Consider the following 23,004-nt stretch of genomic DNA (forward strand, 5'->3'; position numbering starts at 1 on the left):
CCCGAGTCGCAAACAGCCGTTAAAGATGGAGGACAGGCTCCGCCCACCTCTGTAAGACCGACCCGAGTCGTAAACAGCCGTTAAAGATGGAGGACAGGCTCCGCCCACCTCCGTAGGACCGACCCGAGTCGTAAACAGCCGTTAAAGATGGAGGACAGGCTCCGCCCACTTCTGTAGGACCGACTCGAGTCGTAAACAGCCGTTAAAGATGGAGGACAGGCTCCGCCCACCTCTGTAGGACCGACCTGTCGTAAACAGCCGTTAAAGATGGAGGACAGGCTCCGCCCACCTCTGTACGGACCGACCCGAGTCGTAAACAGCCGTTAAAGATGGAGGACAGGCTCCGCCCACCTCTGTAGGACCGACCTGTCGTAAACAGCCGTTAAAGATGGAGGACAGGCTCCGCCCACCTTTGTAAGACCGACCCGAGTCGTAAACAGCCGTTAAAGATGGAGGACAGGCTCCGCCCACCTCTGTAAGACCGACCTGTCATAAACAGCCTTTAAAGATGGAGGACAGGCTCCGCCCACCTCTGTAGGACCGACCTGAGTCGTAAACAGCCGTTAAAGATGGAGGTCAGGCTCCGCCCACCTCTGTAAGTCCGACCTGTCATAAACAGCCTTTAAAGATGGAGGACAGGCTCCGCCCACCTCTGTAGGACCGACTCGAGTCATAAACAGCCGTTAAAGATGTAGGACAGGCTCCGCCCACCTCTGTAAGTCCGACCTGTCATAAACAGCCTTTAAAGATGGAGGACAGGCTCCGCCCACCTCTGTAGGACCGACCTGAGTCGTAAACAGCCGTTAAAGATGGAGGACAGGCTCCGCCCACCTCTGTAGGACCGACCTGAGTCGTAAACAGCCGTTAAAGATGGAGGACAGGCTCCGCCCACCTCCGTAGGACCGACCTTAGTCGTAAACAGCCGTTAAAGATGGAGGACAGGCTCCGCCCACCTCTGTAGGACCGACCTGTCGTAAACAGCCGTTAAAGATGGAGGACAGGCTCCGCCCACCTCTGTAGGACCGACCCGAGTCGCAAACAGCCGTTAAAGATGGAGGACAGGCTCCGCCCACCTCTGTACGGACCGACCCGAGTCGTAAACAGCCGTTAAAGATGGAGGACAGGCTCCGCCCACCTCTGTAAGACTGACCTGAGTCGTAAACAGCCGTTAAAGATGGAGGACAGGCTCCGCCCACCTCCGTAGGACCGACTCGAGTCGTAAACAGCCGTTAAAGATGGAGGACAGGCTCCGCCCACCTCCGTAGGACCGACCCGAGTCGCAAACAGCCGTTAAAGATGGAGGACAGGCTCCGCCCACCTCTGTAAGACCGACCTGTCGTAAACAGCCGTTAAAGATGGAGGAGAGGCTCCGCCCACCTCTGTAAGACCGACCTGTCGTAAACAGCCGTTAAAGATGGAGGAGAGGCTCCGCCCACCTCTGTAAGACCGACCTGTCGTAAACAGCCGTTAAAGATGGAGGACAGGCTCCGCCCACCTCTGTAGGACCGACCTGTCGTAAACAGCCGTTAAAGATGGAGGACAGGCTCCGCCCACCTTTGTAAGACCGACCTGAGTCGTAAACAGCCGTTAAAGATGGAGGACAGGCTCCGCCCACCTCTGTAGGACCGACCTGTCGTAAACAGCCGTTAAAGATGGAGGACAGGCTCCGCCCACCTCTGTACGGACCGACCCGAGTCGTAAACAGCCGTTAAAGATGGAGGACAGGCTCCGCCCACCTCTGTAGGACCGACCTGAGTCGTAAACAGCCGTTAAAGATGGAGGACAGGCTCCGCCCACCTCTGTAGGGCCGACCCGAGACGTAAACAGCCGTTAAAGATGGAGGACAGGCTCCGCCCAATTCTGTAGGACCGACCTGAGTCGTAAACAGCCATTAAAGATGGAGGACAGGCTCCGCCCACCTCTGTACGGACTGACCCGAGTCGTAAACAGCCGTTAAAGATGGAGGACAGGCTCCGCCCACCTCCGTAGGACCGACTCGAGTCGTAAACAGCCGTTAAAGATGGAGGACAGGCTCCGCCCACCTCTGTACGGACCGACCCGAGTCGCAAACAGCCGTTAAAGATGGAGGACAGGCTCCGCCCACCTCTGTAAGACCGACCCGAGTCGTAAACAGCCGTTAAAGATGGAGGACAGGCTCCGCCCACCTCCGTAGGACCGACCCGAGTCGCAAACAGCCGTTAAAGATGGAGGACAGGCTCCGCCCACCTCCGTAAGACCGACCCGAGTCGTAAACAGCCGTTAAAGATGGAGGACAGGCTCCGCCCACCTCCGTAGGACCGACCCGAGTCGTAAACAGCCGTTAAAGATGGAGGACAGGCTCCGCCCACTTCTGTAGGACCGACTCGAGTCGTAAACAGCCGTTAAAGATGGAGGACAGGCTCCGCCCACCTCCGTAGGACCGACCCGAGTCGTAAACAGCCGTTAAAGATGGAGGACAGGCTCCGCCCACTTCTGTAGGACCGACTCGAGTCGTAAACAGCCGTTAAAGATGGAGGACAGGCTCCGCCCACTTCTGTAGGACCGACTCGAGTCGTAAACAGCCGTTAAAGATGGAGGACAGGCTCCGCCCACCTCTGTAAGACCGACCCGAGTCGTAAACAGCCGTTAAAGATGGAGGACAGGCTCCGCCCACCTCCGTAGGACCGACCCGAGTCGTAAACAGCCGTTAAAGATGGAGGACAGGCTCCGCCCACTTCTGTAGGACCGACTCGAGTCGTAAACAGCCGTTAAAGATGGAGGACAGGCTCCGCCCACTTCTGTAGGACCGACTCGAGTCGTAAACAGCCGTTAAAGATGGAGGACAGGCTCCGCCCACCTCTGTAAGACCGACCCGAGTCGTAAACAGCCGTTAAAGATGGAGGACAGGCTCCGCCCACCTCTGTAGGACCGACCTGAGTCGTAAACAGCCGTTAAAGATGGAGGACAGGCTCCGCCCACCTCTGTAGGGCCGACCCGAGACGTAAACAGCCGTTAAAGATGGAGGACAGGCTCCGCCCACCTCTGTAAGACCGACCCGAGTCGTAAACAGCCGTTAAAGATGGAGGACAGGCTCCGCCCACCTCCGTAGGACCGACCCGAGTCGTAAACAGCCGTTAAAGATGGAGGACAGGCTCCGCCCACTTCTGTAGGACCGACTCGAGTCGTAAACAGCCGTTAAAGATGGAGGACAGGCTCCGCCCACCTCCGTAGGACCGACCCGAGTCGTAAACAGCCGTTAAAGATGGAGGACAGGCTCCGCCCACTTCTGTAGGACCGACTCGAGTCGTAAACAGCCGTTAAAGATGGAGGACAGGCTCCGCCCACCTCCGTAGGACCTACCCGAGTCGTAAACAGCCGTTAAAGATGGAGGACAGGCTCCGCCCACCTCCGTAGGACCTACCCGAGTCGTAAACAGCCGTTAAAGATGGAGGACAGCTGCCTGTGAGGTTTGAGTAGAACTCAAACTTGGTGCTTCCTGCTCTGCTGAACTGGGGGAACTGGTTCCCAAACATCAGGCGGGGTCAGACGGGGTCAGGCGCCGGCTTCCTGCCCCGCCCCTCCCCCACGCCGCCACCTCGGGCTGTTCCCACGTAAACTCTGAACCTTTCTTCGTTTTCTCCTCCTGAATCCTGCAGCTGGGAGCAGAAACAGATCAATGATCAGAAAACTTCACATTTAAATCGGTTGATCACACTGGAAAAAATGCCCCTCCAAAAATAAGTAAAAAAACAACAAACAAAAGACGTTTTTGCTTGAAATAAGCAAAAAAATCTGCCAATGGAACTAGTGAAAATCGGCTTGTCCAGATTTATTGAAATAAAATGTGATATTTGGGACTTTTGAGATAAAAGTGATCTTGAAATTAGCTTAAAAACCTCTTCAATTGTAAAAAAAAAAAGCTTGTTTCATATGATATGTGACTCAAAACAATTTGTTTTCAACTTTTTCATTTAACAAGATATTCCAGATGTATTGTATTAAAACAAGTCCCTATATCTGGCTGAAATGGTGCTTGTTAGGCAGTTGTGTCTTATATTAAGTGTAATGAGATACTCAATGAGACAAATATACTCGGTAAGACTTTGATTTTTCCAGTACAGTTAAATGTGATGGAAAGGAATCCATGATTCCTATTAAATCTGTTCGGACCCAGCCGGGCCGGGCTGATACCGGATGGAACCTGATATTTCTGAGCTGGTTCCGGCTCTGACCTGCAGCCCAACACCGAGTCTTTGTGGCTCTGCGGGTTAACTGAGCCGCTCTGTCATCGAGCCCTTAAAGAGGCTTTTAAACGCGCTCACGTCGACCCGTCCGTCACGGCGAGCCGCTTCACCTGAAGATGTTCCGTCTCTGAGGAACCCGACCCATCTGTAAACCCGGCCCACCGACACCGAGCCGCTCATAAAGTGAGGAAAACAGAAACCCAGACTAAGTGATCCAGCAGCTGGCAGCAGCAGCTAACTGAGGCCCGCAGAGTCTGAGATGTAGCTCTGGGGTTTCTGACCTTTGACCTTTAACACATAGCTACAGTTTCCTCTGAGTTTTGAGTCTTCTTGTTAAACTGGAACAAACATGGAGTTTTAAGCGGCTGTGACAGCCTGATGAACAGAACTCTCTGATTAAAGTCGTTTCCTCTGACTCCGTCTGCATATTCAGGGCGAGTGTTTCCAAATGTCTCAGCGACTCAGAGCTGGAGGCAGAAATCTGCAGGAAAACATTTCAACTTCAAGCGGCCGGAGAATTTATTTCAATAAGAGTTCTGAAGGTTTAATGTTTAACAGTTATTTAAACTCATCGATGAACCGCCAGGTCGTAGTGTTGCATTGTGGGTAAACTCTTCCTCATCATCAGTTCAGTCTGAACCTGAAGATAAAACATTTCTAACATTTAAATTAACTATAAAATATTAATTTAAGATAAAAGATTATCTCAGATCCAAAATAAGAAGTGAGACAAAGATCTGAAACCTGGAAAATAAAATGATGTAACAGGTCAGAAACATCGATTCTTCTTTAAATGAGTTTAAATCAGCCTCCTGGTTCAGTTTTAAACTTTATTTATATATTTATAATGTTTTTCAGGCTGGAACACCAACAAAGATCTGCTTTATCTCCAGATGTTCAGCAGCTTCCAGATGTTTTCTTATCTCCAGCTGACAGGTTTCACCTCCTGAACGACTTTATTTACCGTCTGTGGAACGAACTCATCGTTTCACACGTTAAACTGAACGTTCTCCAGGTCCTGGAAAAGGTTAAAATGTCTCCAGGTCCTGGAAAAGGTTCAAATGTCTCCAGCATGACAAACAGCAGCTAAACATCTCAGGTTTCATGTCTACAGAGTGAAAATATGAGCTTAATCCAGGCAGAAAGTCCAATTAAATCAGAATAATCACAGAAAAAATGATCAAACAGGTTATTGAAAAGGTTTCCTGGAGCTCAAAGACCTTTCAATGACTTTTAAATGCTTCCCAGGACTCCTGAGTGGCTTCACACTTACACGACTCCCCTGGAAATCCTTGGACCGTGAAGGTTCTGAAGCTAAACGGACCTTTAAGCTCACAAAGATCACGTAGCAGGAGCTGAAACGTGATAAAAGTTTTGGATTTTTAACAGTAAAACATTTTAAAAGTCCCTCCGGCCCTTTAAGAGGCCACCCAACAGCCAATCAGAGGCCAGCTTCAGACACCAGGATCAATAATCAGAGTGATTGGTCAGTTCCAGCTGATTTATTCAGTTTCACATACAGACTTCATCACAGAGGACACAATCAGCTCCAAAACAACTCAGGACGGAACCTCTTTCCCTCCTTTCTTCTTTATATTGCACAGAAATACCAAAACAAACCGGAGCTGCTGATGAAGTGAAAGAAAAAGAAGAAGAAGAAGAAGAAGCAAAATCTCACTCACACCCACAAAGTCCTAAACGTCAGCTACTTTACACAAACATGCAGTCTGACCGTCAACATCTGGCTGGAAAACAACCGCTGGGGGCCGGGGCTCCCAGGAGTCCCAGGAACCAGGAGCCGGGGCTCCAGGAGTCCCAGGAACCAGGAGCCAGGAGCCGGGAGTCCCAGGAACCAGGAGCCGGGGGTCCCAGGAGCCGGGAGTCCCAGGAACCAGGAGCCGGGGGTCCCAGGAGTCCCAGGAACCAGGAGCCGGGGGTCCCAGGAGCCGGGGGTCCCAGGAGTCCCAGGAACCAGGAGCCGGGGGTCCCAGGAGTCCCAGGAGCCGGGGGTCCCAGGAACCAGGAGCCAGGAGCCGGGGCTCCAGGGTCCCAGGAACCAGGAGCCGGGAGTCCCAGGAACCAGGAGCCGGGGGTCCCAGGAGTCCCAGGAACCAGGAGTCCCAGGAGTCCCAGGAACCAGGAGCTCCAGGGGTCCCAGCCCCCGTCCTCAGCTACAAATAATATTGGTGGGAACAGTGAAGAAGAAGAAGAAGTGCCTGACATTCCCTTTAACTGTACAAAAATAAGCCTGAAAAATAGTTTTATTTCACTTTAAAAAGATATGAGGTATGTTCGGTTCTGTAAATATCAAAAAACGTTTCCTGCCGAACCTGGGGGCCCAGTTCTGGTTCTGGGGGCCCAGTTCTGGTTCTAAAGGAGCCGCAGAACCCAGAAACTAAGACACTAAAGAAAGTCCTGCTGGGGGGGGGGCGCATAGTCCGGTCCCGGTTCGGAAAACTAAACCCATAAAAACCCTGTTAGAGTCATTTCATGTTCTGTGCAGCAGTCCTGAAGCTCCCCGCCCCCCGAGCACCGAGCCCGGGCAGCAGCAGCCGCGGCTCCCCGGAGTCTCCCCCGGGGCAGGCCGGAGAAAACAAGCCCCCCCGGCGGGTCAGTAGGTGAACACCAGGTCGGAGAAGTTGGCCTCCAGCCAGTCCCCGGCGATCATCTCGCTGAGCTCCGGGGTGCAGTGATCCGGGAAGTCGAAGTGGGAGCCGAGGCTGCCCTCGCTGCTGCCGCAGGAGTCCAAGTCTTTGTCCACCAGGGCCAGGCTCAGGTTCCCCGCGGCCGCGCCGGAGGAGCAGTTCCAGGGGTCCGAGGAGGAGGAGGAGGCGCCGAAGCCGCCCAGGAAGCTCAGGGCCAGGTCGGCCCCCTCCGCGGGCAGGTCGTCCGGGTCCTCCCCGCAGCAGGACCGGGAGGAGGACGCCGGGGAGAGGGAGGCCGGGTAGGAGGAGGCGCTCTGCCGGGTGATGTTCTTGAAGCTGTAGAAGAGCCGGCCGGACGCGCCGCTTCCCCCCGGCTCGGCGGCGCTGGAGCTCCGGCCGGACGGCGCCTTGGAGAGGCTGAACCGGGACGGCTTGTCCTCCTCCTCCGCTTTAAACTCCTCCTCGGAGTCGTCTTCATCTTCTCCATCATCGTCCTCCTCTTCGTCGTCGGTAAAATCCCGTTTAGCGCTCTTAAAGCTGGTGGTCAGCACGTACCGGTACCGGGGGTCCGGGTGCTGGCCGCCCGCCCTGCCGGACACCACCGCCGGCTTGCTGGGCTTCAACTTGGAGCATTTCCTGGAGGCTGCCCCGGCGGGGTTTTTATTCGCCGGTCTAACGACGCTTTTCTCCGGGGAATGAGCGGCGGGCTTCCCCGCAGGAAACGCACACACGCCGTCCGTTTTGGGCTTCTTCCTGGGCCGGTACTTGTAGTCCGGGTAGTCGGCCATGTGCTGGAGCCTCAACCGCTCCGCCTCCCGGATGAACGGCACCTTCTCCGCCTCCTTCAACATCTTCCACCGCTTCCCGAGCCGCTTGGAGATCTCCGCGTTGTGCATGTCCGGGGACTGCTCCATGATCTTCCTCCTCTCGACTTTGGACCACACCATGAAGGCGTTCATGGGCCGTTTTATGTGGCCCGAGGCCGTTTTACACCAGTCCGGCTTTGGCGGCGCGGAGCCGCAAGCCGAAGCCGGCAGCAGCTCACCCTCCTCGGGGTCGGTCGGCTCTCGGGACCCGGAGCGAACCCCGGCCCCCGCAGGCACCGTGTGTTGAACCATGGCTCCAAACAACTCGACAGACTGTGGGAACCCGCCGCCGACACGCTGGCTGCCGTATTTTCCCTTATTTTCCTGTTTTTTTTTTTTACTTCCAGCCCCGCACTTCTGCTCACACCGACCACATCTCAGACTCTCTTTGAACCCTCAAACCGGCGTCTAATTAACCGGCTGATCATGAGCGCGACTGCCGTTATACCCCTCTGCCGCCAACCAATCGCAGCCCTGCTTCTTAAAAAGTTTCCCGCCTCTATAGCGCTCACAGCCAATCAGAGATCCGAACTCTTCCCCTGTGGCCCGCCCACCGGAGTCTGGCCGTTACTGCAGCTTCGTTTCAATTGTAAAATTATTACAGTGAAACTGTCGATTTTTAGCGGCTTTTATCGTTGTTTAGTGGCTATAAATCAATAATCGATATCAATACAGCCTATGAATCAAAGCAGACACGTGTTATGAGGAATTTGTGTGGATAAAACAATCAATAAAGGCCCTTCAAGGCATTCCAGGAGTCCTTAAGAAAGCCTGGGATGTCCTGAATATCCACTTTTTCTTTATTTTAATTATTATTATTTTATTTATTAATTTTATTTTGTATCATTACTGTCTTTATTATTTTAATCTTGTATATTTTCATGTCTGTAACTTTTTTCTAGTGTAACACTTGGGGTGTACTTTTCAGTCACTATGTTTATTTTTATTATTCAGCTTTTTTTTTGTATTGACAGCATGGTGGGGTGAGGGGAAGAAAATAAGAAAAATATGTATGATGAATAACTTTGATCAATGCTCATTCTCTCAAAGAAAAAAAGAAAGCTGGGATGTTCCTGGAGGAGGTTCCAGTTATTATTATTAAAAAGTTTCAGTTTATAGTTTTTCTGAAATCTCTGTCACGTCTCACATCTGAGAATAAAGAATAAACCAGCTAAAACAGAACTTTACTGGCTGTAAAGTGTAAATAACACCAGAAACAGATCCTAAACACACTGTAGAGGAAAGAAAAGAAGAGAAAAATAATGTCTGAAATGTATATTCAGTGGTACAGAAACAGGAATGTTAAAAACTACTGAAGTCATGGGACAGAACAGCAGTAAATGTGTTGAGAAATGACCGTAAAAGCAGAATAAATGTGTGAAACAGCTCAGATTGTGATGTTAGACCTTTTCATTTCTGCTCCCCGATAACTGGACTGAGTGGATCCAACCCAAAGATCTGCTGATTAAATCTGAAACAGAAGATTTAACAGGTTAGTTTGGACGGAAAGTGAATAAAAACACTGCTCAGACTGAGGAAAAGGCTCCTAACTCAAGGCATGAACCTGTTGGGTCCAATAAAACTGTTTTATTTGTGGCTGTGATTTGTTCCAGTTCAGAATTTTACGTCCTATTATCAAGTCAAATTTATTTATATAGCACATTTCATGTCCAAAACAATTCAAAGTGCTTTACATAAAATAAAAGCATTGCAGCAGGGAGTGGAAGAAGCATTAAAATACATAAAAGAACATAAAGAGAAAGAAATAAAATCATTTAAATTAATTTAAAAACCAGCAACGGTCCAGATAAGTTCAAAGATGTCGTGCAGATTTCATGCATAGACACATGAGAACAGAAATGTCTTTAACCTGGATTTAAAAATGTCTCCATTTGGTGAAAGTTTAATCTCCACTGGCAGTTTGTTCCACTTGTTTGCAGCATAACAGCTAAATGCTGCTTCTCCATGTTTAGTCTGGACTCTGGACTGGACCAGCTGACCTGAGTCCTTGGATCTCAGAGCTCTGCTGGCTTTATATTCTCTGAACAGATCACAGATTGTAAACCATCAGCAGGCTTTTAAAATCTATTCTGTGACTGACTGGAAGCCAGAGTAAAGATTTTAAAGCTGCTGTGATGTGTTCAGATCTCTTAGTCCGGGTTAAAACTCCAGCAGCAGCGTTCTGGATGAGCTGCAGATGTTTAATGCTCTTTGTGGGAAGTCCAGTTAAAAGAGCGTTACAGTAATGGAGTCTACTGGAGATGAATGCATGGAGGAGTTTCTCCTGGAAACCTTTAATTCTGCTGATGTTTCTGAGGTGGTATTATTCAACCTTTTCGTCTTAACTGTGTAATTTAATGCAGTAACACAAACACATTGAAGCTATTCCTCTCCCAGAAACACTCCAGCTCTGCAGATAGATACAGATTCCAGCTGCTCATCACTCAGTGGGGTCACATGGCTCTGAAAGGATCGGATTATTGGCTAAATTACAATCAGACTGAGTTATTAAGGGTAATTCTCCTTGGATATGTGGCGGTGAATGAATGGGATCAGAGGCACAAAGCGTGTCATACCCCGGTATGATAGGTGGCGCTGTACCCATTCCAGCTGTTGCTAATAGAGCCACTTCCTGTTGACCTCTTCACCACCAACAACAACAACAAACTCAGGCATTGGAGACAGATGGAGAACGCAGAGCCAGATGAAGCTACGTCCCTCTACATTTGGTCTGTGATGAGCTGCTTGTTGCACAAACTCGATGCCCAACGGAGCATTCTCCATCGCGTTGTTTGTTTCTTTCTGACGGCGACAACAACAGGAATATCGTCTCCTTTGACTTCCGGGTCACGACCCCGGGAAAACATCTGGAGCATGCGCAGAACGCAAAGTCTGTGTCTGTGTTCCAAACCGCATACTACTCCTACTAACTTTAACTTTTTTTAAGTTCCCGGATGCATACTAGATTCTCCGAAATGTTGGGTATGTTTCCTAAACTTTTCCTGGTCTCTTCCTGGTCTCTTCCTGAGAACCATCTGCTGAACTTCTTGATGTTTCTCTGATGGAGTTTGGCCCACAGCGGTGAGCCCGTCCCTGTTGGAGAGGCTGAACCTTTGCTGGAAGCTGCTGTTACACCCTCACCTGTCAGCAGGTGACCTGCTGGCTGGAGCAGCTTCCAGAACGCCGTTCCTGCAGATTCTGGAAGCTTTCTGTCTCTCTGGGACTCCAGAACAGCTTTCACTGAGTGCTGCAGCAGGTTCTACACTCAGAAAAAAACATCCATATTTACCTGAGAAATATAACTTTATATCATTTCTTCAGAGTTTTCTGCTCAATAAAGAGATTAAACTTTTCAACATCAGAAGACTTTCCTCCTTCCAGCAGCCAATCAGCACTCAGCTCTCTGTTGCCATGGTATCCGTGTAAGTGATTAGTGACAGCATTTAGCAGCTTCCTGTGTCCACCTGAAGGGTTCTCACCTCTGCAGCAGCTCGACCTTTGACCTCTGACGGCTCCTACAACAACAGCCACATTCCTCCCCGACGGCAGGGACGGTCCCAGCAGCTGCAGCTTGTTTCATATGTAAAAACCTGCTTTTACTGCAGCTTCCAACCAAACTCTGTGCAAATTCTGACTGATTTTAGAGGAAAAACTGCTTCAGTCCAGAAAACGATCATTTCACCTCCTGTTAACATGTAAACACAACAAAGTCCTGGTTAAACGGATCATTTAAAACTATTAGATCACTTTATAATTTATATAAAAACAGGAAGCAGCTGCAGAGATTCACTGAAACATGTTCCAACATGAACATAAACCCAGAATCTGAGGCAGAACCAGAGTTAGTTCAGTTCTGAGCAGCTTTAAAGTGAATATCTGCAGATGTTTCCATGGTAACAGCTGCAGAGATTCACTGAAACATGTTCCAACATGAACATAAACCCAGAATCTGAGGCAGAACCAGAGTTAGTTCAGTTCTGAGCAGCTTTAAAGTGAATATCTGCAGATGTTTCCATGGTAACAGCTGCAGAGATTCACTGAAACATGTTCCAACATGAACATAAACCCAGATAATAACCCAGAAAATATAAAGAAATAAGAGGCGTCTCATGACCAAAATGCTTAAAAAAACACATAAAATACTTAATATGGCTGTCACAACCATACAAATTTAGTTAGAAATGAATTGTTATACAATAAATTATAATTAAATGTCTGTTTCTGTTCATTTTAGGCCACTATTTGAGTATATTAATGTAAAAAATGTATGTTTTTGTTGCTCGTCTGACTCCAAATCCAGGAGTTAGGAGCCTTTTTCCTGCCTGAATGGTTCACAGCTCAGAGTTTAGTTGCTTAACTTCACTCATAACATCCTCCAACCTGAAAAAAAACATTTCTGGACTTTAATCTGAGGTGGGAAGAAGTCAAAGATGAATATTCTGAGGTCACAATGTGAGACACCTTGAGCTGAATATAGTTTACTTTATAAAAGAAGAAACGTAATGAGGGAAGGGAACACGGGAAAAGGTCCAAATGTTGCACAAAGCTTCAGGAAAATAAAATAAAACATGTACAGAAGAAATTAAACGATTGCTCCAACAGATTCTATGGTTTTTAAGTAAATCTCAACTGAAATAAGAAGGAATCAGAGTTAATGGGGAATGGTTTTTAATGGGGAATGGTTTTAATGGGGAATGGTTTTAATGGGGAATGGTTTTAATGGGGAATGGTTTTTAATGGGGAATGGTTTTTAATGTGGAATGGTTTTAATGGGGAATGGTTTTTAATGTGGAATGGTTTTAATGGGGAATGGTTTTTAATGTGGAATGGTTTTAATGGGGAATGGTTTTTAATGGGGAATGGTTTTTAATGTGGAATGGTTTTTAATGGGGAATGGTTTTTAATGTGGAATGGTTTTAATGGGGAATGGTTTTAATGGGGAATGGTTTTTAATGGGGAATGGTTTTTAATGGGGAATGGTTTTTAATGTGGAATGGTTTTTAATGTGGAATGGTTTTTAATGGGGAATGGTTTTAATGGGGAATGGTTTTAATGGGGAATGGTTTTTAATGGGGAATGGTTTTTAATGGGGAATGGTTTTTAATGTGGAATGGTTTTTAATGTGGAATGGTTTTTAATGGGGAATGGTTTTTAATGTGGAATGGTTTTTAATGTGGAATGGTTTTTAATGGGGAATGGTTTTTAATGTGGAATGGTTTTAATGGGGAATGGTTTTAATGGGGAATGGTTTTTAATGGGGAATGGTTTTTAATGGGGAATGGTTTTAATGTGGAATGGTTTTTAATGTGGAATGGTTTTTAATGGGGAATGGTTTTTAATGTGGAATGGTTTTTAATGGGGAATGGTTTTAATGGGGAATGGTTTTTAATGTGGAATGGTTTTTAATGTGGAATGGTTTTTAATGGGGAATGGTTTTTAATGTGGAATGGTTTTTAATGTGGAATGGTTTTTAATGTGGAATGGTTTTTAATGTGGAATGGTTTTAATGGGGAATGGTTTTTAATGGGGAATGGTTTTTAATGGGGAATGGTTTTTAATGGGGAATGGTTTTAATGGGGAATGGTTTTTAATGGGGAATGTTTTTAATGGGGAATGGTTTTTAATGTGGAATGGTTTTTAATGTGGAATGGTTTTTAATGGGGAATGGTTTTTAATGGGGAATGGTTTTTAATGTGGAATGGTTTTTAATGTGGAATGGTTTTAATGGGGAATGGTTTTTAATGGGGAATGGTTTTTAATGGGGAATGGTTTTAATGGGGAATGGTTTTAATGGGGAATGGTTTTTAATGTGGAATGGTTTTTAATGTGGAATGGTTTTTAATGGGGAATGGTTTTTAATGTGGAATGGTTTTTAATGTGGAATGGTTTTTAATGTGGAATGGTTTTAATGGGGAATGGTTTTTAATGGGGAATGGTTTTTAATGGGGAATGGTTTTAATGGGGAATGGTTTTTAATGGGGAATGGTTTTTAATGGGGAATGGTTTTAATGGGGAATGGTTTTTAATGGGGAATGGTTTTTAATGGGGAATGGTTTTAATGGGGAATGGTTTTTAATGGGGAATGGTTTTAATGGGGAATGGTTTTTAATGGGGAATGGTTTTTAATGGGGAATGGTTTTTAATGGGGAATGGTTTTTAATGTGGAATGGTTTTTAATGGGGAATGGTTTTTAATGTGGAATGGTTTTTAATGGGGAATGGTTTTTAATGGGGAATGGTTTTTAATGGGGAATGGTTTTAATGGGGAATGGTTTTTAATGTGGAATGGTTTTCAATGTGGAATGGTTTTAATGGGGAATGGTTTTTAATGGGGAATGGTTTTTAATGTGGAATGGTTTTAATGGGGAATGGTTTTTAATGTGGAATGGTTTTAATGGGGAATGGTTTTTAATGTGGAATGGTTTTAATGGGGAATGGTTTTTAATGGGGAATGGTTTTAATGGGGAATGGTTTTAATGGGGAATGGTTTTTAATGTGGAATGGTTTTTAATGTGGAATGGTTTTTAATGGGGAATGGTTTTTAATGGGGAATGGTTTTTAATGGGGAATGGTTTTTAATGTGGAATGGTTTTTAATGTGGAATGGTTTTTAATGGGGAATGTTTTTTAATGGGGAATGGTTTTTAATGTGGAATGGTTTTAATGGGGAATGGTTTTTAATGTGGAATGGTTTTAATGGGGAATGGTTTTTAATGTGGAATGGTTTTAATGGGGAATGGTTTTTAATGGGGAATGGTTTTAATGGGGAATGGTTTTAATGGGGAATGGTTTTTAATGTGGAATGGTTTTTAATGTGGAATGGTTTTTAATGGGGAATGGTTTTTAATGGGGAATGGTTTTTAATGGGGAATGGTTTTTAATGTGGAATGGTTTTTAATGTGGAATGGTTTTTAATTGGGAATGGTTTTTAATGTGGAATGGTTTTTAATGTGGAATGGTTTTTAATGTGGAATGGTTTTTAATGGGGAATGGTTTTTAATGGGGAATGGTTTTTAATGTGGAATGGTTTTTAATGTGGAATGGTTTTTAATGTGGAATGGTTTTTAATGGGGAATGGTTTTTAATGTGGAATGGTTTTAATGGGGAATGGTTTTAATGGGGAATGGTTTTTAACGGGGAATGGTTTTAATGTGGAATGGTTTTTAATGTGGAATGGTTTTTAATGGGGAATGGTTTTTAATGTGGAATGGTTTTTAATGGGGAATGGTTTTAATGGGGAATGGTTTTTAATGTGGAATGGTTTTTAATGTGGAATGGTTTTTAATGTGGAATGGTTTTTAATGGGGAATGGTTTTTAATGGGGAATGGTTTTAATGGGGAATGGTTTTTAATGTGGAATGGTTTTTAATGTGGAATGGTTTTTAATGGGGAATGGTTTTTAATGTGGAATGGTTTTTAATGTGGAATGGTTTTTAATGTGGAATGGTTTTAATGGGGAATGGTTTTTAATGGGGAATGGTTTTTAATGGGGAATGGTTTTAATGGGGAATGGTTTTAATGGGGAATGGTTTTTAATGTGGAATGGTTTTTAATGTGGAATGGTTTTTAATGTGGAATGGTTTTTAATGGGGAATGGTTTTTAATGGGGAATGGTTTTTAATGTGGAATGGTTTTTAATGTGGAATGGTTTTAATGGGGAATGGTTTTTAATGGGGAATGTTTTTTAATGGGGAATGGTTTTAATGGGGAATGGTTTTTAATGGGGAATGGTTTTTAATGGGGAATGTTTTTTAATGGGGAATGGTTTTAATGGGGAATGGTTTTTAATGTGGAATGGTTTTTAATGTGGAATGGTTTTTAATGGGGAATGGTTTTTAATGGGGAATGGTTTTAATGGGGAATGGTTTTTAATGGGGAATGGTTTTTAATGGGGAATGGTTTTAATGGGGAATGGTTTTTAATGGGGAATGGTTTTTAATGGGGAATGGTTTTAATGGGGAATGGTTTTAATGGGGAATGGTTTTTAATGTGGAATGGTTTTTAATGTGGAATGGTTTTTAATGTGGAATGGTTTTTAATGGGGAATGGTTTTTAATGTGGAATGGTTTTTAATGTGGAATGGTTTTTAATGTGGAATGGTTTTAACGGGGAATGGTTTTTAATGGGGAATGGTTTTTAATGGGGAATGGTTTTAATGGGGAATGGTTTTTAATGGGGAATGGTTTTTAATGGGGAATGGTTTTAATGGGGAATGGTTTTTAATGGGGAATGGTTTTTAATGGGGAATGGTTTTAATGGGGGATGGTTTTTAATGGGGAATGGTTTTTAATGGGGAATGGTTTTTAATGTGGAATGGTTTTTAATGGGGAATGGTTTTTAATGTGGAATGGTTTTTAATGTGGAATGGTTTTTAATGGGGAATGGTTTTTAATGTGGAATGGTTTTAATGGGGAATGGTTTTAATGGGGAATGGTTTTTAATGGGGAATGGTTTTTAATGGGGAATGGTTTTTAATGGGGAATGGTTTTAATGGGGAATGGTTTTTAATGGGGAATGGTTTTTAATGGGGAATGGTTTTTAATGTGGAATGGTTTTTAATGTGGAATGGTTTTTAATGGGGAATGGTTTTTAATGTGGAATGGTTTTTAATGTGGAATGGTTTTTAATGGGGAATGGTTTTTAATGTGGAATGGTTTTAATGGGGAATGGTTTTAATGGGGAATGGTTTTTAATGGGGAATGGTTTTTAATGTGGAATGGTTTTAATGTGGAATGGTTTTTAATGTGGAATGGTTTTAATGGGGAATGGTTTTAATGGGGAATGGTTTTAATGGGGAATGGTTTTTAATGGGGAATGGTTTTTAATGTGGAATGGTTTTAATGGGGAATGGTTTTTAATGTGGAATGGTTTTTAATGGGGAATGGTTTTTAATGTGGAATGGTTTTTAATGGGGAATGGTTTTAATGGGGAATGGTTTTTAATGTGGAATGGTTTTTAATGTGGAATGGTTTTTAATGTGGAATGGTTTTTAATGGGGAATGGTTTTTAATGTGGAATGGTTTTTAATGTGGAATGGTTTTTAATGTGGAATGGTTTTAATGGGGAATGGTTTTTAATGGGGAATGGTTTTTAATGGGGAATGGTTTTAATGGGGAATGGTTTTAATGGGGAATGGTTTTTAATGGGGAATGGTTTTTAATGGGGAATGGTTTTAATGGGGAATGGTTTTTAATGGGGAATGGTTTTTAATGGGGAATGGTTTTAATGGGGAATGGTTTTTAATGGGGAATGGTTTTAATGGGGGATGGTTTTAATGGGGAATGGTTTTAATGGGGGATGGTTTCCCTCCTCCCAGCATCTCACTGGGAGCACTGGGCTGATCACTGGTGGGGGTCTGATGGATGTGTCGGAGAATCAAGAACAACCCGGTTTCCGTGAAGACCAATTATGTCTCAGGATTGATTGCGGGGGTTGGGCTGGGTTTGGTGTAACCTTGGAGTTATGTTGCCACAGCAACGGGCTCCATCATGCATTATGGATGTTCATTGAAATTCAACACCGGCTACAAGATGAGGGGGGGGGGGGGGGGTCCGTATGTGTGAGATTAAATGTGTTTACAGTCTGTGTTTATGAACACTGGGGGGGGATTACATAATCTTATGTTGTTCTGTTTGTTAGCTTATTTATGTTGTATTAAGGTTCAGTCTGTTTTATGGCTGATAAACTCTCTTTATCATCTATAAACTGTAACAGTTTTATGGCTGATAAACTCTCTTTATCATCTATAAACTGTAACAGTTTTATGGCTGATAAACTCTCTTTATCATCTATAAACTGTAACAGTTTTATGGCTGGAGGTGGCAGATATATCACGGCTTTTATCTCGAGTCTAACAAACAGATTTGATCTTAAATGATTGATATCTGGATGGGGTTAGGTGCAGTTTCATTTATAAATCACAGCAACAGTCACCTCAGAGATTCAGCCCAATTCAAACCAATTAGAACCACATTCATTGATTAGTCCAGTTCATACAGAACCAGTTAAATAAAGTTTCAGAGCGTCCTGAGCACGAGGCGTCTGTGGGGAGAAAAACTCCTTCAGACTGTCTGTGATGACATCATTCAGTGGGGTCACATGGCCCTGAAAGGATCAGATTATTGGCTAAATTACAGTAAGACTGAGTTATTAAGGGTAATTCTCCTTGGATATCTGGCGGTGAATGAATGGGATCAGAGGCACAAAGCGTGTCATACCCCGGTATGATAGGTGGCGCTGTACCCATTCCAGCTGTTGCTAATAGAGCCACTTCCTGTTGACCTCTTCACCACAAACAACAACAACAAACTCAGGCATTGGAGAAAGATGGACTACATTTGGTCTGTGATGAGCTGCTTGTTGCACAAACTCGATGCCCAACGGAGCATTCTCCATCGCGTTGTTTGTTTCTTTCTGACGGCGACAACAACAGGAATATCGACTCCTTTGACTTCCGGGTCACGACCCCGGGAAAACATCTGGAGCATGCGCAGAACTCAAAGTCTCTGTCTGTGTTCCAAACCGCATACTACTCATACTAACAGATGCATACTAGATTCTCCTAAATGTTGGGTATGCATCATGAGGTTACTACTCATACTGAAACTACCCAGGATGCAACGTAACGTGACATCGCCGATCGTCATTTCCTGTCAAAACGGCAGTTTCAAGCTAGCTACAACGAGGGTAGGTTCACTTCCTGTTTTCAAAACAAAAGCACCAATTGTATGGTAATGGCTTTCCCTATGATAAAAAGCAACGGGTATTTTATTTTGTGAAAATAACCGGAAGTGCGTTGCTAACTGCGGCTAGCTTTGGTAGCGCCGAATTCGTGGGAACAAAATGGTAAACAGCCGGTATTTTGTCAGGTTTTCAACACGTTGGGGATCTAAACGACTACTTTCTCACCTGAAAATGTTTCAAATGTTGCTAAAGTTTACAGAGTTTAGAGCTTAAGAGAAATCAGCTTCAGGCCGGCTGATTTCGGCTCGGGCAGGAGCCAAATGCATTGTGGGTAAACGCTCTGCATACTGTCTGATCGATGAGTATGCAGAATGGAAGTATGTAGTATGTAGTATGCAGTATGTAACACGTAGCATGTAGCATGTAGCATGAAGTATGTAGCATGTAGCATGTAGCATGTAGCATGTAGTATGTAGCATGTAGCATGTAGTATGTAGCATGTAGCATGTAGTATGTAGTATGTAGCATTAAGCATGTAGCATGTAGTATGTAGCATGTAGCATGTAGTATGTAGCATGTAGTATGTATTATGTAGCATGTAGCATGTAGTATGTAGTATGTAGCATATAGCATGTAATATGTAGCATGTAGTGTGTAGCATGTAGCATGTAGCATGTAGTATGTAGTATGTAGCATGTAGTATGTAGCATGTAGTATGTATTATGTAGCATGTAGCATGTAGCATGTAGTATGTAGTATGTAGCATATAGCATGTAATATGTAGCATGTAGTGTGTAGCATGTAGCATGTAGTATGTAGCATGTAGCATGTAGTATGTAGCATGTAATATGTAGCATGTAGTATGTATGTAGCATGTAGCATGTAGTATGTAGCATGTAGTATGTAGCATGTAGCATGTAGTATGTAGCACGTAGCACGTAGCATGTAGCATGTAGTATGTAGCATGTAGCATGTAGCATGTATAATGTAATATGTAGAATGTATTATGTAGCATGTAGTATGTAGCATGTAGCATTTAGCATGTAGCATGTAGTATGTAGCATGTAGCATGTAGTATGTAGCATATAGCATGTAATATATAGCATGTAGTGTGTAGCATGTAGCATGTAGTATGTAGCATGTAGTATGTAACATGTAGCATGTAGTATGTAGCATGTAGCATGTAGTATGTAGCATGTAGCATGTAGCATGTAGTATGTAGTATGTAGCACGTAGCATGTAGTATGTAGCATGTAGCATGTATAATGTAATATGTAGTATGTAGTATGTAGCATGTAGTAGGCGGTTTCGAACACAGCCAAAGTCTGATTCACCACGTGCTTCAGCGTCTACAAGCAGGTTTAGAGTGACTTTCAACCCAGTTATCTCGGGGTCTGAATCCGATCCGATCCAGTTCTTAGTCAGATTAAGGTGTCTACATGCACTTAATAACTCAGTCTGATACCCTGAACACTCCTCAGGTTATTTTCCTTTATTTCTTCAGCGAAGCAGCAAACAGAACATCAGCTCAGTTTCCTGAAAGGTCATCAGGAAGGTTACCATGGTTAAACATATTTAATCTGAGTTAAACATATTTAATCTGAGGTTAAACACATTTAATCTGAGTTAAACATATTTAATCTGAGTTAAACATATTTAATCTGAGGTTAAACACATTTAATCTGAGTTAAACATATTTAATCTGAGTTAAACATATTTAATCTGAGTTAAACATATTTAATCTGAGGTTAAACACATTTAATCTGAGTTAAACATATTTAATCTGAGGTTAAACACATTTAATCTGAGTTAAACATATTTAATCTGAGTTAAACATATTTAATCTGAGTTAAACATATTTAATCTGAGTTAAACATATTTAATCTGAGTTAAACACATTTAATCTGAGTTAAACATATTTAATCTGAGTTAAACACATTTAATATGAGTTAAACATATTTAATCTGAGTTAAACATATTTAATCTGAGTTAAACACATTTAATCTGAGTTAAACATATTTAATCTGAGTTAAACACATTTAATCTGAGTTAAACATATTTAATCTGAGTTAAACACATTTAATCTGAGTTAAACATATTTAATCTGAGTTAAACACATTTAATCTGAGTTAAACATATTTAATCTGAGTTAAACACATTTAATCTGAGTTAAACACATTTAATCTGAGTTAAACATATTTAATCTGAGTTATACATATTTAATCTAAGTTAAACATATTTAATCTGAGTTAAACACATTTAATCTGAGTTAAACATATTTAATCTGAGTTAAACACATTTAATCTGAGTTAAACACATATAATCTGAGTTAAACACATTTAATCTGAGTTAAACACATATAATCTGAGTTAAACACATTTAATCTGAGTTAAACATATTTAATCTGAGTTAAACATATTTAATCTGAGTTAAACATATTTAATCTGAGTTATACATATTTAATCTGAGTTAAACATATTTAATCTGAGTTAAACACATTTAATCTGAGTTAAACATATTTAATCTGAGTTAAACACATTTAATCTGAGTTAAACACATATAATCTGAGTTAAACACATTTAATCTGAGTTAAACACATTTAATCTGAGTTAAACATATTTAATCTGAGTTAAACACATTTAATCTGAGTTAAACATATTTAATCTGAGTTAAACATATTTAATCTGAGTTAAACACATTTAATCTGAGTTAAACACATTTAATCTGAGTTAAACATATTTAATCTGAGTTAAACACATTTAATCTGAGTTAAACACATTTAATCTGAGTTAAACATATTTAATCTGAGTTAAACACATTTAATCTGAGTTAAACATATTTAATCTGAGTTAAACATATTTAATCTGAGTTAAACACATTTAATCTGAGTTAAACATATTTAATCTGAGTTATACATATTTAATCTGAGTTAAACATATTTAATCTGAGTTAAACACATTTAATCTGAGTTAAACATATTTAATCTGAGTTAAACACATTTAATCTGAGTTAAACACATATAATCTGAGTTAAACATATTTAATCTGAGTTAAACATATTTAATCTGAGTTAAACACATTTAATCTGAGTTAAACATATTTAATCTGAGTTAAACATATTTAATCTGAGTTAAACACATTTAATCTGAGTTAAACATATTTAATCTGAGTTATACATATTTAATCTGAGTTAAACATATTTAATCTGAGTTAAACACATTTAATCTGAGTTAAACATATTTAATCTGAGTTAAACACATTTGATCTGAGTTAAACACATTTAATCTGAGGTTAAAGCACTGTCTGGGTGCAGATGGAGCTTCTTGATGTCGGCCATGTTGCCTCCTCCTCCTCCACAGTGGGGGACTCCCCCCTCCTCCCCCTCCTCCCCCATCATCAGGGACCCCCTGCTGAGCCTGGACCTTTATTCAGAGCTTTGAAGCCCGTCTGTTTGTGTCCCGCTCTGTCCTCATCCTGCAGTAAAGAACAGGAAGTTCAGCCCGATCAGCTGATCAATAACGTCATGTGGAAAAACAAAACAGCAAAACAGGATTGAAAAGTAACGACACTCATCGGCCAATCAGTGGAAGACAGTCGGCTGACGTCACGTTTTAGTAACGCTTCGGCTTAGCTGGTACGGAAAATGTACCCGGTGGCAGGTACGGCGTGCTAGTGGAAAAGCGCCATCAGTGAAACCTTCCTGCGTCCACAGGAACTAACTGATGCACTTCTGAGTTCTTGTGACCTGAAGTTCTTTTGCCTCCCGATGTGGAACACACTGATTGTAAGTCGCTTTGGATAAAAGCGTCTGCAGAATGACCGTAATGTGATGTAAGTTGGTGATTTTTATTGTTTCCTGAAACATTAAAAAGGTTCATTAAAATAAAAATAAAGTTTGGACTTTATTTTACACGACTGTTTATAAAATGAGAAGAGATCCCAGGATGGATATATATATATATATACATATAGTATATTATATATATTATATATTATATATATTATATATATATTATATATCATATATTATATATTATATATTATATATTATATATTATATATGACATTAATCCACTCATTTATTGTTGGTTTTATCTTGTCAGAGCCTTTTTACATCCTGCTAACTACACTCTCAGAGGGTATTCGTCCCGCTTCGTGTATTCAACTCCACCCAGATCACATAACTGTGAAGTTCAGAGACATTTTCCTTTTAAAACCAGCTGCACCTTTAAGAAGCAAAGCTGCAGACTGTGAAAGCAAAGCTTTTTCATCATGTTCTGAACAGTCTGAGGATACACTGGAAAAAACCAAAGTCTTACCAAGTATATTTGTCTCATTGAGTATCTCATTACACTTATTATAAGACACAACTGCCTAACAAGCACCATTTCAGCCAGATATAGGGACTTGTTTTAATACAATACATCAGGAATATCTTGTTAAAAGTCTTGAAAACAAATTGTTTTGAGTCACATATCATATGAAACAAGCATTCTTTTTCATTTGAAGAGGTTTTTAAGCTAATTTCAAGATCACTTTTATCTCAAAAGTCCTAAATATCACATTTTATTTCAAGAAATCTGCACAAGC

At 42.6% G+C, this 23,004-nt stretch overlaps 1 protein-coding gene across 1 annotated transcript; it reads right to left on the reverse strand.

Annotated features, from left to right (window-relative positions):
* Positions 1 to 6,374: 6,374 nt before the first annotated feature.
* On the reverse strand, positions 6,375 to 8,120 carry sox11b (SRY-box transcription factor 11b). The gene has a single exon (XM_075458774.1). It carries the CDS (start codon positions 7,984 to 7,986, stop codon positions 6,835 to 6,837), a length of 1,152 nt encoding a protein of 383 aa, XP_075314889.1. The 5' UTR covers positions 7,987 to 8,120; the 3' UTR covers positions 6,375 to 6,834.
* Positions 8,121 to 23,004: the final 14,884 nt, after the last annotated feature.

Source organism: Odontesthes bonariensis, chromosome 24 (assembly GCF_027942865.1).
Source record: "Odontesthes bonariensis isolate fOdoBon6 chromosome 24, fOdoBon6.hap1, whole genome shotgun sequence".
Taxonomy (NCBI): Eukaryota; Metazoa; Chordata; class Actinopteri; order Atheriniformes; family Atherinopsidae; genus Odontesthes; species Odontesthes bonariensis.